Source organism: Arachis duranensis, chromosome 6 (assembly GCF_000817695.3).
Source record: "Arachis duranensis cultivar V14167 chromosome 6, aradu.V14167.gnm2.J7QH, whole genome shotgun sequence".
Lineage (NCBI taxonomy): Eukaryota > Viridiplantae > Streptophyta > Magnoliopsida > Fabales > Fabaceae > Arachis > Arachis duranensis.
The window spans coordinates 105,385,800-105,400,810 of NC_029777.3; the positions used below are offsets into that span (position 1 = coordinate 105,385,800).

Sequence of the window (15,011 nt, forward strand, 5' to 3'; positions counted from 1 at the left end):
TGAGTATATTTTTAGTAATTTATTGTTATCTTAATTAATCTTACCTTTATAATTTTATTATATATAAAAATAATAATAATAAATAGAAATCATATTCTATTAATAAATTTAAAATTTGAATAATACGAAAATTTCTATCATTAGAAATATATTGAGACCCAAGAAGTCTGGTCAGTAGTGAGCAGTAGCTACTGGAACTCATTCTCACTCCCTGCACCTTAGACGCCCGAAAAGACGGATTTGTCCTCACCTGGTTCTTCAGTGTTGCTAACTGAAATTGCAGCACGCTAACTTGTCTTCTCTTCACCATCTTGGCATCTTTTTCCAGAAAAAAGAAAAATAAAAAAAAAGGGGATTTGGTAACCCTTGATGGAAATGGTGGTGATGCATGGTCGGGTAGTAAAGGTTGAAGCTGTGGAGGGAGACTTGCGGTGGTTCTGATTTCTGTTCATAATACTCTGATGTCATCCATGTCTGGAGGGAGTGAAACTGTGTCGTTTCAAGCTTCTGAAACTCAGAATACCATTCAAAGGATTCTACAATCATGCTCTGAAGTAAGATCAATCCCTTCTAAACCTCTAGACCTTTTTTCCTTTCATCTTTTTCCCTTTTCTTTGTTATTTAGTTAATTTGATTTGGTTTCAATTGAATGCTTGCATCATTTCTAAGCTCGAATGAAATTAACGACTTTGATCAAGCTTAACACTTTGTTTTTGTTCTTTTTTATTTAATCAAGATAGAGCATAGATGAAGTAAGCAATTAAATTTATGAATCAAGAAAAAGAAAAGCTTTATAATGCGTTATTAGTTTATTAGATTTTAATGATTTTAGTATAGACCTAGTTTACTACTACAGTATAGAATTATGAGATACATTAGCTGAACTCACATAGTGGAAGAAGAATTTGTTATTGTTATAGTTGTTATGGTTGGTAGAGCAGTAAATGAAAAGCATGTTTAATATGCTTTGATTTTTACACTTTGTAGCTGGTTGAGGCTGGCGATATCGATGAGTCTGACAGCACAATCTCAGAGCTTGTCAAATTCCTTGATTCTTTATCGGATGCCGCTCTTTCAGACCCAAACAATGAGCCTGCGCAGAATGATGCATTTGATGCTCTCACTGAGATCCATCAATATATATGTTCTCCTTCTCTTGCTCAGGTGAGGTTAAACTTCGGCCTTTCATTCATGTTTTGCAGCTATCTAAGTTAATAAAATAGCATGAATAGAGAAATTTGTCTATTGATACCATCTTGTTGTTAGCTGAATAAGAACCTCTTATGGGTCTAGAAAAGGGAGATTGGGATAGTATACTTTGCCTAAAGCCTTAAACATTTTAATGTTTGGAGCATGTATTATTTTAAGCTTGTAGTTTAGATGTGCGCTAATTTTGTAGTAATTCTTTTTATTGTTTTTGGAGCGACTTTCTGGATCATTTCTTCATTTGTGTTGTGACAGGAAGCTGTTGATGCCCTTTCCTTTGAATTACCAAAGGCCGTCTCCAAGTTTGCTGGCATTTCGAACAGATTTTTAGACAAGGCAATCAGCATCATTGATCAGTTTCTAGAGAAATGTGGTCCAAGGGATATGCTTTCAATTCTTTGTAATGTGAGTTTTTATGTTTTCTTAAGAATAAATGTCTACGTTAGTCTTTCAAAGATACAAGCAACATCAGATTGTTTTTGCATTTATCAGAAACATCAACTTGATCCTCTAATGTTAATTGGATACCATCAGATTCGTGCTACAGAGACTTCTATGTCACTTCAAGAACCAACTAATGGCCTTAAGATAACATTGATGGACCAATTTGATGTATTTCTGGATGGAGAAGCAACCTGAAACATGTATCTCTTCAGAAGAAAAAAATGATCCTCTTGTTTCTTTATTTAAGAAATGCTTCTCTTTTATATTTTTAAATATCTTCTTGCCTCATAGCCAGAGTAGGAGGTTACTCGAGTGAAATCATGCTTTATATGTATTTACTTGTGGACTAGGTGCCAGTTTTTGTCATGGTGCCTCCTTCCTAGTTAACAGTAGATGATTGGCAAACCAATCTCGATATAGAATCCGATGGTCAATAATACAGAGGTACTAGAAAGGCGGGCAAAGAAGTCTCTAGATTTATTTGTTTATCAGACCCCATCTCTTACCCCTGTCAACTCTTATTCATCTCTATTTCGCATCCTGCTAGCTCTTAACTTTTTATTTGCCGTTATATTTTGTGGGGTTTCTTGGCTTTTGAAGATCACTTTATATCCCATGGGTATGGTATTTACATTAAAAAGAGAGTGTCTGTTTTTCTCATGATCATATCATAGTTGACATGCAAAGAACTACAGTCAGTGCAAGTTTGATGTTTAATTTTTTTTATTTTTGTTAATATCTTGATCCTATGTTTCTGTTAATCTAATTGGAACAGACACTAGGTTACTCAAGTAATATGACCAAGGCTGCCAGTTACATTCTTCCTCCTTTGTCAGGGCTCTCAAAGGGTAATTTGTTGGCAGTAGTTACCTTGCTGATTCACTTCCAATGTAGTGTTGTGAAGGATTATTTTTTTTTTCTTGTTTCATTTAGCATGTGCAATGCATGATTGGACTCATTTAATGCACTTGGTTCTTCTTTGGTGTTTATGTTGAATCTAAGTTGTTCAGAGCTTGGTGTAGAGAATATACTCGTTCCTTTCTTCTTTTCAATCGTGGCTTTAAAGCTGGAGTTGAGTATGACCAATTGAGCTTTCTAAGCAAATGATGGGATCAACTTAAAAATGATTTTTTAAAAAATGCATAAATGCTGCCAATCAGATTTCAGTTACATATCTAATAGAAGAATGATACTATGAATTTCTTGCAAACATAATGTGCTTTTGGCTTCAGCATTTGGAATTGTCTTGGAGTTTTTTCTTTTTCTTTTTTTTTTTTTGGTTTTTGGGTTGAACGTACGGTTTTGAATTTTGAGTTTGAGCAGGACTGCTAACTAATAAGCCCGAGTAAAAGTGTTTCGTAGGGTATGGTGGCATGATTTGGATGACAATGGATTATACTTCTTTTGGACGATAATAAGATCCTTTTTTTTTTTGTATTTGAGATGAGAGGTCATTGAAATCTAAATATACTCTTCCAATACAGTGAGGAGTAAACAAGTCATAGCTTAGACTTAACTTTCATATCAAATCTAAAATCTTTGTCTAGGCCTTTAGCTTTAGTTTGATATTTAACCACACTTTCATATCCAGTTGTATTATATATGTCCTTGTTTATTTTATCATAAAACCAGCGGAGAACATTTCTTACCACTTAATATTAGTTTTGTATTGACTTGATGAAGTGTATTTGTTGATGAACTTCAAAGGCTAAATGTTAGTTTTGGGATGAGTATTTATGTCACACACACTTGCAATGATTTGGAGCCATATTACTTTCAAGCATATGCTTATGCTTATTTCTTCTTTTCAGTCTTTACCTCCATCAAGAGGCGTCATTTTGAGCAAGTGCAAGTGGCTGTTCCGATCATTCTTAATGTGTTGAAGGCTGTGGCTTTGGATTCAGATGACGCAGATGATGCAGAACTTGAGAGTGTATTTCACAGAGCTGTTGGGATTGCAAATTCAATATATGAAGTTTGCAATAAGTTGGTCTGTTAATTTGAAAGATTTGTCCCTCATATTTGATAGGAAAATTCTTGCTACTGATTCCAATATTTGTCAGAAGTTTTTTATTTTTATATTTTTATTTTATTTTATTTTATTTTATTTTTTTTGCGACAGGACGGTGCTTCAAATGAGAAGCTCCGAGCTCTTCTTGGACTATATGTCCTCCAATGCCTGGTACTTGTCTCTGTACTGCACTTATTTGCATCTGTTTTCCCAACCACATTTTTTGGTAGATTTGTTGCTTTGACATAGTTTTAGCATCTATAATGTGATTTGATATGCTATTACTTATGTGCATCCTGTTTAGGCACTTCTTTCGGCCAGCATAAGCTATAAAGATTCCACCTGTCATTTGATGGTGTTGGAACTGTCACAAATATCTTCATATTGTGGTTTAACATATATGAGTCTTTTAACTGCTTTCGATGTTGAGACTGTGGCTGGCTTTGTTTTTGGAGGTAATAACTCTTGGGTTACCTTTTCTCAATTCTTAATTCATTCAATGTTAACGTAAATTTAACACCACTTCCTGACTTTTTTTTTTTGTCATCAATTATCCAGAAGATAAAGATGCCCATATGAGTTGTTTGTCTCATGTCAAACATGGTGCTGCTCTTTCAGGTTTGAGAAACTATTGCTGTAATTGAACCCTAGTTTCTTTATCAATTTCCTTTTGCTAACCCATCAAATTCTGATTCTTGCAGTGGTATGGGGGCTTGTCTCAGAGGAGGTTGCTCATGCCACTAAAGAGAGTTTGGTTGCTATCAAGGATGACCTTCACAATAACCAGACCAAACGATGGCAAGCAATAGGAACATTAAAACATGTACTTTCCTTTGTAAATTTGCCATGGGAGCTAAAGAAACATACTATCAACTTCTTGCTTTGCATCACAGATGGATGCGTTTCCGGAGAATATCTTGGTGAACATTCTGAATGGTCATCTTATATGCCTAACATTTTCACAGCTTTGCAGGTTGTTTAATGCAGTTCTTTTTTTTTTTCCTTCTTTTTCTCTTTTTTAATCATTGCTTTATGTTTTACTTTCTCAATGGGGAAAGAAACACTGATATGTTCTACTCACATGTTCACACTTGAACAGGCTATTAAAATGGTTATCATGTATGCTCCAGAGCCAGAAGTAAGAAAAAAATCCTTTGCTTTGCTGAAAGCAGTGAGTTTCCGATACAAGACAATGCCTTTCCAGTTATTGATACTTTGTGCCATATGCATTATGAATTGTGCATGTGCTCAGATTGAAATGCATGATATTTTAACCCCTTTATTTTTGCTTTTTCTTTAGGAGATGTTTAATGGTACTATGCTAATGTTGCTCAAACTAGGTACTCGCTGATATTCCTGATACTCAAAGGTTTGACATATTAAAAGCTTTGATTACAAATACAGACTCATCCTCCATGGTAATCTCTTTAAACAGAGTTTGACTAAGGTTCTTTGCTTAAATGCTCCCTTTGTTTTTGGTTATCTGTCACAATGTATGCAGATAGATTGGATACATTGATCAAATGATGCTCAGAAAAGTTATGGTTATAGTTAAAAGGGAACATCGGGAGTAACTGTCAAAAATTAAATCCTCTAATTGTGGTTCTGCATCTTTTTGCAGATTGCCATTTTCATTGATATTGTCAGGAGGGAAATGCACATGGAAGTTTGCAACAGTACATCCGTAAAAGAAGCCCCATACTCTAATAATGAAATGCATCCCGATATGCCATTTTGGACTCCAAGTGTTCTTGAGTTGGTGGAGTCGGTTCTAAGGCCCCCACAGGGTGGACCTCCTTCCCTCCCTGACACGAGTGATGCGGTATTATTCCTTCATGTTTCATCACTTTCATGTGTTATATTCTGGCAGCTTGAATGAAGTGCATCTACCTTAATAGCATTCTTACGGCATTACGTATCATGCCCTACAGGTTTTGTCAGCTCTCAACCTATACAGATTTGTATTGATGACAGAATCTACAGGTATGTAACATCAAAACGTATAGATTATAGCACAAGTTTACAGTGTATTATTTTCGCATACGTAAAACTTGGTGGGATCCATAGATAGATGAAGATATCTTAAACAAAGTAAGTAAGACTGCTTATAGCGTGCCTAACAATGAGATGTTAAACTAGTAGTTTGTAAGAATTTCTCTATAACGTCTATGATTTATCAGCTAATGCTCAGAGAGGAGTAGTTAATGAGTAGCAAACTATAGTCAACAAACCGCTTGAATGATGGATTTTTCTATAACAGGAAATAAGATTAACTTTTTATAAAAAAGTGTAAACAATTTATGATATCACTTCATTGTCTGATCACGTTGTCGATCCTGTCTAGTGGGACAAAATTTCGCTTTTTGCATATCTTTGTCATTGGCAGATTCAATCAAACTTAAAAGTGAAGGTTTTAGTCCTTATTTGTATCAGGAAAGACAAACCGCACTGGAGTATTGTCTAGGAGCAATTTAGTGAAGGCCTACAATGAATGGCTGCTTCCTTTGCGCACCTTGGTGAGTGGGATTATGACAGAGAACAAGAATGATTATGATCAGCTTGCAGTTGACACTGTATGTACCTTGAATCCACTTGAACTTGTTTTGTACCGTTGTATTGAGCTTGTAGAAGAGAAGCTTAAGCAATCTACCACATAAGCTTTTTTTTTTTCACTAAAGTTGTCCTCTTTTGTGAAACATTCCCTCAATGAGAATATTTGGTTTCAATATTAATCCTCCTTGTAGATAAAGCCCTAGAACAACAACAATAATAATTGTAGAAGAGAATGAAGAGTGTAAGAATGATCGATGGAAAAAAAAAAAGAGGGGTACTTAAAGGATCTCATTTTTTGTATGCTGAAAAATATCATAGCTTGTCGTATTCTGTTGGCTCAATTCCAGGATTTTTATTTTGAAATAAATAAACAAATTTTATATTACACTTAATAATCATATTAGGTGTATATTAAAATCAGTCACTAGAATAAAATACACATTAAAAATAAATTAAATTATAAATATTTATACACAAATATTTTGTGGCTGATTTTGATATGTAAATAGTATTTTGTACACTTATATGTTTAAAATTATTTATATTTTTACATTTTATTTTTATTAATTTACATTTATTATTTACTTCGTCACAACAAATGAAATAAGTATAAATAGATTTTGCAAGGTAAATGAGATAAGGAATACAAGTTTATTAATTATATAAAGAAATCATGTTTATACATAATTGGTTTACAATTTAAACATAATATGCATAATTGCTTATATCTATCTTGTTTGCATTGACAATAAAATCAAATTATTGGACAAGTAAATTAATATTTAGAACACGATTTAAATTTATTAAGAATATAAAATTATTATATTTACATTTGTATTATATCAATTAATATTTTTTATATATATAATAGAGCACAATGACATTCGCTTTCAATTATGTGAAAAGCAAATCTTCCACCTCTGCAAAAGAACCTAGAGGCCAGAGCCAGCACAACTAACAATAATAGAGCTAAGAGACCAGAGCCAGCACACTTAAAAAATGGAACATTTATTTATACCAAATTCATTCTATAGGTGATAAGAGTTGGTGTTCTGATGTGAAGTTATCTAAGAGGTAGAGTGCTATCTACAAGATACAAAAGTTGGTTGCTTAAACATTTCAAGACAATAAATAGTTGTGTTGTCCAACTAATTTGTGTTCTTGCTCTTCTCATTTATTAGATGGTATTCTTGATGATTGGTGAATTGCACGGCACTTCATGTTTCATTGTTGGTCAATTATCCTCTAATATCTCACACCGAAAAAACATCCTTATATCTCACGGATGACACATGAACTTGGATAATTTAAGTGTATCCATCGAATAAAACCGAAATATTTGACCTACAAAGAATGATACATTTTATATGGTTGAAATGTTTTGAAATTTCAAATGCAAAGAGGTCAGATACCCCATATGAAATTTAGTAATAAAGGAACTTGTTACTTAAGCATCACCTATATAGCCCTCTAATTCTAAAACTAACAAAGAAAAAAAGAATTATAAAAAAAAAAAACAACTTAATTCATGACTGCCACTTCTTCCTTCAGTAGAGCTGGCAGACGGATCAAGTTTGTTTGTCCCATTCAAGACTTCCTTTCTAATTTTTGCTATTATTTAGAGCCTCACAAAAACTATTGGCCTGTACAGTGTTCCACAATTGTTCAAACAGGGAGTTTCTCAGCTTGTTCAAACATTCGGGAGTCCAGCATGATGGAGGATGAACTGTTGTCGTGGTGGCATTTCTCAACTCATCCCGCGTTCGATGTCCATGTAAGAATCATCCTCGGACGGCATCATATTTAGATCTGGTACCAAGAAAACACTCCTGGCTGATTCTGCTGTTTGTGGTTGCGGAAGAGTATCAGTATCACCTTGAGCGGCACTGGAAGTTATCGCCGTCCATTTGGGTTGGTCAGAATTTGGATGCGGCAATCCATCAGGTGCTGAACCCAAGTCAAGCTGGGAACAAACCAAAGACTGGGGTAAGCAAAGAAGATCCCCCCCAAAAGAAAGGAGCTATTGGGATATCTGAAAATTACTGCATTAAACATGAATAGGATCTTAGATTAAGACATTTGAAGTTTACCTTCATTCTCTTTAGGCTTTCGTTTCTAGCTCTCTGTGCCTTACAAGATGCACTGACATTTGCAATCTCCTGCGAAATTGGGAGTTATATTAGAATAGAAAAAGAAGCACTTAGCACACAAGCCAGTTGCCGCGAAACAGAAAGATCACTTTTCTTAATGGAGGAAAAAGATAAATCACGTTGATACCTTTGTTAAATATATTTTTTCCTGGAGCAGGGAGCTTTCCTCTTCTTGAAGTTGAGAAAACGTCTAGAAGATGAAACAAAATCAAGTCATTAGTTAACACAACACACGTGTGACATGACAAGGACATATATTATTCATTGAAAAAAAAATAGTATTATGCCTACTCATCTAGTCTTGTACACCGAACAGCCATAGCCGTACACTTTTCTACCGTCGGATATTGGCTCCGTATACAGAACAAATTGAGTACACATAATAAATTTATTTTCATGAGGCAATGGATGAAAGTGAAGGAACTCTGAACAAGTCAACCCAGAAACCATTGACCATGATTCCCATATAAAGTCTAGAAATAAAGTCAAAGACAATTGTCAAACTAGATTCACCTTTCTCCTTCTACACTTCTTGTTGGATGCAGAGTTGCTTGTATATTCACTTGTAGCAGTAGCCTGAAAATTTCAATCATCAGAAGATATTAGCTCCAAAATCACAAAGGAACCAAATAAAGGGAGGTCACCAACCAACTTTGTCGGCTAAATCATACAAAGATAACTACAAGCAAGCAGAGCAAAAGGAGGAAGAAAGTTAACGTTGAATTCTTTAAAGTTAGGAAGAGACAACGAACTTTCTGGTTCCCCGGAATTAAGAAAACTGGCTTGCAAGATAAGCACGTTACTTGACGCTTGCCGCTAATAATTAGTAATAATTATAAAATAGAAGATCAAATATTTGAATATTTAATTAAAGAAAAAAAATAATTAGAAAGACAATTAGACAAATGTTCCTGAGATAGAGAAGACTAATAGGACAAAGAAGTCAGATATAATCGAAGCTAGGATACAGCTCAGCTTATAAGGCAAATGAAATGAACCTACATCACATCCTTCATCTCTTGTATCTAACGAACCGCCTAAAAAACCCTAATGGCACCACCACCAGGTGATGCAACTGCAAGTCCACCGTCACGCGGTGGCACGTGACGCGCTCCTCTTTTCAGTCCACACGTGACTTGATCTATCATCACGTGCCTCATTATTATTCCATTCTGAAATTCTTTGCAACAAAACCCCCTCCCAAATCATCCTTTTTACCCAATCCAATCCAATCCGAATTCAATGGGGTTTGTTGAGAGGTTTCACTGATCTTCAATTTAAGATCTCGTGAACAACCTCGCTCCAATGGCTTCTTCCCAACTCAGCGGCTTTAAATATAAAGCGATACTTATAATATATATTTAATTGAATTAATATATGGAGTTTTTGTACTTTATAATAAAAAAACAAAAATCAATGGTCCAAGTTGCACCGCTTATTGAAAGACGCTTGGACCCCTCTACAAACTGTGACGATGTGATGTGCGTCTCTCATCTTGCCCCTTTCCCTCACACCAACACCATCACCACCATTCCAGAATTGGAATCCCGAAAAATAAAAAAACCCAATATCTATATAATTCTCAATTTATAATAAACACAGAAAAGATTTTCCTTATACAGAGATGGTAGAAATTGAGATTATATTAGATTATAGATCAATCATTTAACAATTGAAACAAAAGGATAGATCCACTGAGCCATGTCGCAGAGGATTTTCCTTTTTTTTTTCCCCTCATGTTCTCTCCTTATATAAAGCATAAGCGACACTAACTTCAACGAAACGCAGAACCTATCTAACCTATCTCCATCGCCGAAGCCACCCTTTCTTCTTTCCATATCTGGACCCATCTCCATCTAAGTCACAGGGTCCCACTTACCCGCCCCCAGTATTTGTAATTACTAAAATGCCCATGCTTCCACTTCGGAATTTCACCAAAACACACTTCTTTTTTTTTTTCGCAATTTAATAACCGGGAAAAATATGGGAAATTTCTGAGAATGGCCGATTAACAGTACAACAACACGGCCTTTTTTTTCAATTACTTTCTTAACTTCCTTTTATAAATTATAACTAGGGTCTCTGGAATCTTATACAGGTCTACAAGGGTGTTTCGGTCAAATCAAACGGAAACATCGGTGGCAGCTGAGGTGACCACAGAAAGAGGCGAGAAGAAAACGTGAATCCGGTTTCTTCTTCCTCTCCTCTCCCCCTGCACACGGAAAAAACGCCGCATGCATCCGGGGGTATTTTCGTCAAATCAAAAAAGAAAATCGGGATTAAAAGAAGTTAAAAATTAAAATAATTAGGAAAACCTAAGGGAATAAATAATCGAACGCGCCATCGGCGATCAGAAAAATTGATAAAAAAAATATTTAAGTAAACATTTTAAAGATTAAAAAAAGGAAAAATTATTTTAACTGAAAAAATTGCAAGATGACGGATATAACCGTCAGCAACTGACACAAAACGATGCAACGATTGGGGAGAACCGAAAAAACTTCGGGTTCTCCCATATGAAGAGAGAAAGGAAAACGAAACAGAGAAATAAAGATGTAGATTCGACGATAGACGAAGGGCAAAATAGTCAAAACGCAAGGAAAACGTCGTTCCAAAGGAAAGAATGTTCCAATCACTACATGAAACCGCTGTAAACCGCCGGTGGCCGCCGATATCAGCCCCGACAATTTTCGCGCGCTTCCTTAGGGACATTTCGGTCAGAACAACACGATTCTGAGTTCTGATACACAGAACAAAACAGAGAGAGATAGAAGAGAGGGAGGGAGATTGAGAGAGAGAGAAAGAGAAAGAGAGAGAACCTTGGATCTGGTGGTGTTGTTGTGAGTAGGGCTTCTAGAGTCGTCAAAACCGTCGGCGGCGGAGGAAGGGGAAGCGCCGCTTCCGTTCCAAGAAAGCGGAGTCGTAGGGCTGCATCTGGTAGAATCCTCCTCCGTCTCGTCCAATACCTCGTCCTTCTTCCTAGAAGAATTGGCGGGCGTCGGCAACGTCAAAAGCGATTTGCCTTCAGAGTGCTTTATCTTAACGAGAAGGTCGGCAACGACAGAGTCGTCTGCCATAGCCAATTTCATCCAGTCATCTATCGCCATCGTGACAAAGCTCCGAGCATACCCGTCACAAGAAACCGCTTGAGTGAGAGTTTTGTGGCAGTGTGGGTTTTTTGAAGAAAGAGAAGAGAAAAAGAGAGAATAAAAAAAGAAAAGTAGGTAACTGTGATGAAGATGTGGTTTATATATATAGGAAGAGAAAGATAGATAGAGATTAGAGAGAAGGGGTTGGATTGTGTGTAGTGGGAAGGGAAGGGAAGGGGGTGGGGGTGGAGGTGGAGAGGGGTTGTAGATTCCCAGTTATTCGTGTGTTTTGTTGTTGGTCTTTGTTTTGTTTGTTTTTGTTATATTAGTAGTAGAACCCTTTCTCTGTGGGGTCCTTTCCCTAATTCTATTCATTCATTCACCCTCTTCTCACACTCTCTTTTCTTTCTTTCACTCCTAACTAATAATAAGTAATAACACTCTTCTTTCTCACACGTGGCACTTCCATTTATAATTTAATAATCTATAATACATTCATACTATTTCCCATTTTATTTTATTTTCTATGTTTTTTTTATATATTTTCATTCATTTATTTATCAATTTAATTTTAATCACTTAAAGTGAAAAACTTTTTATAATTTATGTACTTAGATCATTTTTAAATAATAAATTTAAAAAGTGGTTATTTTTTATGATCTTGTAAGATAAGATTGATAATTATTTAATTTGATGGCTAATTATAATTTTTTGCCGTTACTGTAATTAATTTGATTTGATTCTATTAGGATTTCGATTATATTGAGTCAATGTGGACAAATTTAAATTTCTCCACTTTAATTTAATTAATATATAATTTAAGTACCTTATCTTTTTTTTGTTTTTTTATCTTTAGGGAGAATGCAATTTAAATCTCTCCACTTATTGCTTGTTGCTTGTTGCTTGTTGCTATAAGCCTATAACTAGTCCAATATAATATAGAAGGAACGTATTTAATTTAACCAAAAACAAGCTTCGAAAAAATATGATTGGATATAATTAAAAAAGATGTTAATCTTTCTGTCCATGACTCTAAATTGATTACAAATTATATCTTGTAAATAAATTTGAAATGGTCATATTTTATCTTTTTATTTTTGACGTGGTCATATTTCACCTCTTATGATCATAGAAATAAATAAAAAATTTTAGTGTATTGTTAATATATATATATATATTCACATTTTTAAATATAGTTAAAGTGAAAAATACTATAGCATTATATATATACGGTTTAGTATGACAATGCAACTTCCTTAATCCAAATATTGTATTGCTTAATATGTTAGGTGCCAAATTAGTATTTCTTATAAAGTATGCTACTTTTCAATCAAAGTGATATTATATTTATAAAAAAAATCTAAGAATATTAAAAATAAGTCACTACATATTTATATATATTTACTTGTATTTTATATTTTTTAATGAAATAGTTAAGCACTAAAATAATCAAAATTTTATATGAAGAATTCAAATTTTTTGTAATGAAAATCTAATATTTTTTACCAAAAAGATAATTAAACTTTTTAGAGTAAATAACAACATTTGCACCTAAAAGGTTAAGATATTGAAAAAAATTACTCCAAAAAGAAAATGAAAAAACACCTAAAAAATATTATTGGTTCAACAAGAATAATTAAAAAAAAGTCATTGGTTTTTATAAGTGATAAATGACTTGTACATTTGATCTAATTTTTTAGTTGGAATAATTATTTGAAAGATGGATAGAAAATAATCGATGCAAACTTTGCTCTTTAGACCTATTTCCTTTTTTTTCATCGTTTTGATAAAAATAACATAAAAAAAAACTCACTTAACTAAAATAAATTATTAGATTTTATGGATGAAAAAATTTTATTCCTTTTAATTATGTTTACAAAAAATTTGTGTTGAAATTAAATATGATCTTTAGAGCCATTCTAAGAGTATATCTCCTTTGTTTGGTCATTTTGTCAAATAGATTCTATCTTTTTGAAGGTCTTTTTGTTGTTTTCTCTGCTGTGGTTATTAGTTTGCTTCATGTTTACATATTTCTGATGCATCAACTTTTTGGTACTTTATATAATTTTTTATTAACACAAAAATATTAGCTACTATTGTATTTTATTTTTATACCTTTATTCGATCGTATTTTGATGATTATATTATCTGTGAATTTTGATTATAAATATAAATTAAATTTGATTACATTGTTATAATATTTAATTTGATTGGAAAAATATCATTTTGTCACACACATTTTGGGTCAATATCAATATTATTTCGGAAATTATTGGGAGTAGTATATTTTAGCAATTTTGGTTAGTAATTAGTTAGTATAAATATTAAATTATTTTTAATAAATAAATTTTATGGAAAAGTATAGGGTACCAACATATCATCCGTTAACTTCTGTCAACTCTTATTTATATTTGTGTTTCATGGAAGTGTGTTTGTAGATGTGTCTAATAATTAATATATTTTAAATATATATATAAAGAGACACGTCCAGAAAATATATCTATAAAGACACTTCTATTAAACATAGTTATAAAAAAGATATTTTTATTAGACACATCCACGAACACACTTTCATGAAACACAATTATAAATAAGAGTTGGCAAAAGTTGACAGATATACTGTTGGTAACGTAGCAGAACCTAAATTTTATTGATTTATATGTGTACTAACTCTTGTATATAAGTGCTTTTTTTATGAATGAATTAAATTTTAAATTCATTGTAAAAAAAAAAAATTAAACTCTTGTTGGCATAATGATGATGATGAGCTGGCTAAGGGTCCGTTTGAAAAATTTTAGAAGTAATTTTTTTTAATTTTTAACTTATGAAAAATAGTAGTATTAATATCTGGTGTAATTTTTAAAATCAAATTGCAACTTTTTAAGAAGTTATTTAGAAGCTTATAAAGAAGTTTAAAAAAATAACTTCTCTCATAATACTTATACTTTTCATTATATTTCTATAAAATAAGCATTTTTAGTGTTAAAAATTCAAACACAAAATAACTTATTTATAAATTACTTTTAACAGAACCATTTATTATTTAAGTTATTTTATTAAAAAAAATTAATTTAGTGAGCCTTACACTGTAAGATAGAATTACTTTTGTGAAGATCTTTGATGTTATGAGCCAATACTTTTTTATATACTTTTTTTTACAAAGTAAGTTAAAAAGGAATTACGACAGTATTTTTATTAAAATTTAATCAATATTTAATTATTAAAAAAATATATAATTTTATATTATTAAAATATTAATAATAATTAATTAATAACTATAAATTACAAAAGATGCGAATCCCTCACACTACTGATTACAAATATTGAGATGATATTGAGATTACATAACTGTAAGGTATGCTCTCTAGATTTATGGAGGGATTTGTGATGAAGTTGGATCAGATAATTCTTACATCTCCAAAGAGCATTATATTGCATGCAAGTAGTGACAAAAATGATGGTCCAAGAAGGCCCATTTTGATAGTTCTAGTTGAAGAATCTCATCTGACAATCCTTGTTTACCATGCTGGTCCAGCTACTACGACCAACATGGAGCAA

General features: G+C 33.0%; 2 protein-coding genes across 2 annotated transcripts; one reads left to right on the forward strand and one right to left on the reverse strand.

Moving 5' to 3' along the window:
- The first annotated feature begins 163 nt into the window (after positions 1 to 163).
- On the forward strand, positions 164 to 6,541 carry LOC107495425 (aberrant root formation protein 4). The gene is made up of 14 exons (XM_016116572.3): positions 164 to 554; positions 988 to 1,164; positions 1,462 to 1,611; positions 2,426 to 2,498; positions 3,462 to 3,640; positions 3,773 to 3,832; positions 3,966 to 4,116; positions 4,220 to 4,279; positions 4,363 to 4,634; positions 4,761 to 4,832; positions 5,002 to 5,079; positions 5,283 to 5,483; positions 5,593 to 5,644; positions 6,095 to 6,541. The coding sequence occupies exons 1-14, from the start codon at positions 462 to 464 to the stop codon at positions 6,316 to 6,318; spliced, it is 1,842 nt and encodes a 613-aa protein (XP_015972058.1). The 5' UTR covers positions 164 to 461; the 3' UTR covers positions 6,319 to 6,541.
- A 971-nt stretch (positions 6,542 to 7,512) lies between these two features.
- Positions 7,513 to 11,471, reverse strand: LOC107495426 (uncharacterized). The gene is made up of 5 exons (XM_016116573.3): positions 11,184 to 11,471; positions 8,878 to 8,940; positions 8,492 to 8,554; positions 8,305 to 8,373; positions 7,513 to 8,177 (listed from the first exon to the last, which is right to left on the reverse strand). Exons 1-5 carry the CDS (start codon positions 11,469 to 11,471, stop codon positions 7,962 to 7,964), a joined length of 699 nt encoding a protein of 232 aa, XP_015972059.1. The 3' UTR covers positions 7,513 to 7,961.
- Between the last annotated feature and the right edge of the window lie 3,540 nt (positions 11,472 to 15,011).

What these genes read in the sequence shown, in the direction of transcription:
- LOC107495425 (XM_016116572.3), top strand. Translation starts at nt 462, where the DNA reads ATGTCATCCATGTCTGGAGGGAGTGAAACTGTGTCGTTTCAAGCTTCT. An exon ending in ATGAAGTTTGCAATAAGTTG is followed by an intron (nt 3,641 to 3,772) that starts GTCTGTTAATTT and finishes TTTTTGCGACAG; the next exon opens with GACGGTGCTTCAAATGAGAA. An exon ending in TATATGTCCTCCAATGCCTG is followed by an intron (nt 3,833 to 3,965) that starts GTACTTGTCTCT and finishes CATCCTGTTTAG; the next exon opens with GCACTTCTTTCGGCCAGCAT.
- LOC107495426 (XM_016116573.3), bottom strand. Translation starts at nt 11,471, where the DNA reads ATGGCGATAGATGACTGGATGAAATTGGCTATGGCAGACGACTCTGTC. An exon ending in ACAACACCACCAGATCCAAG is followed by an intron (nt 8,941 to 11,183) that starts GTTCTCTCTCTT and finishes TGAAATTTTCAG; the next exon opens with GCTACTGCTACAAGTGAATA. An exon ending in AAAAAATATATTTAACAAAG is followed by an intron (nt 8,374 to 8,491) that starts GTATCAACGTGA and finishes CCAATTTCGCAG; the next exon opens with GAGATTGCAAATGTCAGTGC.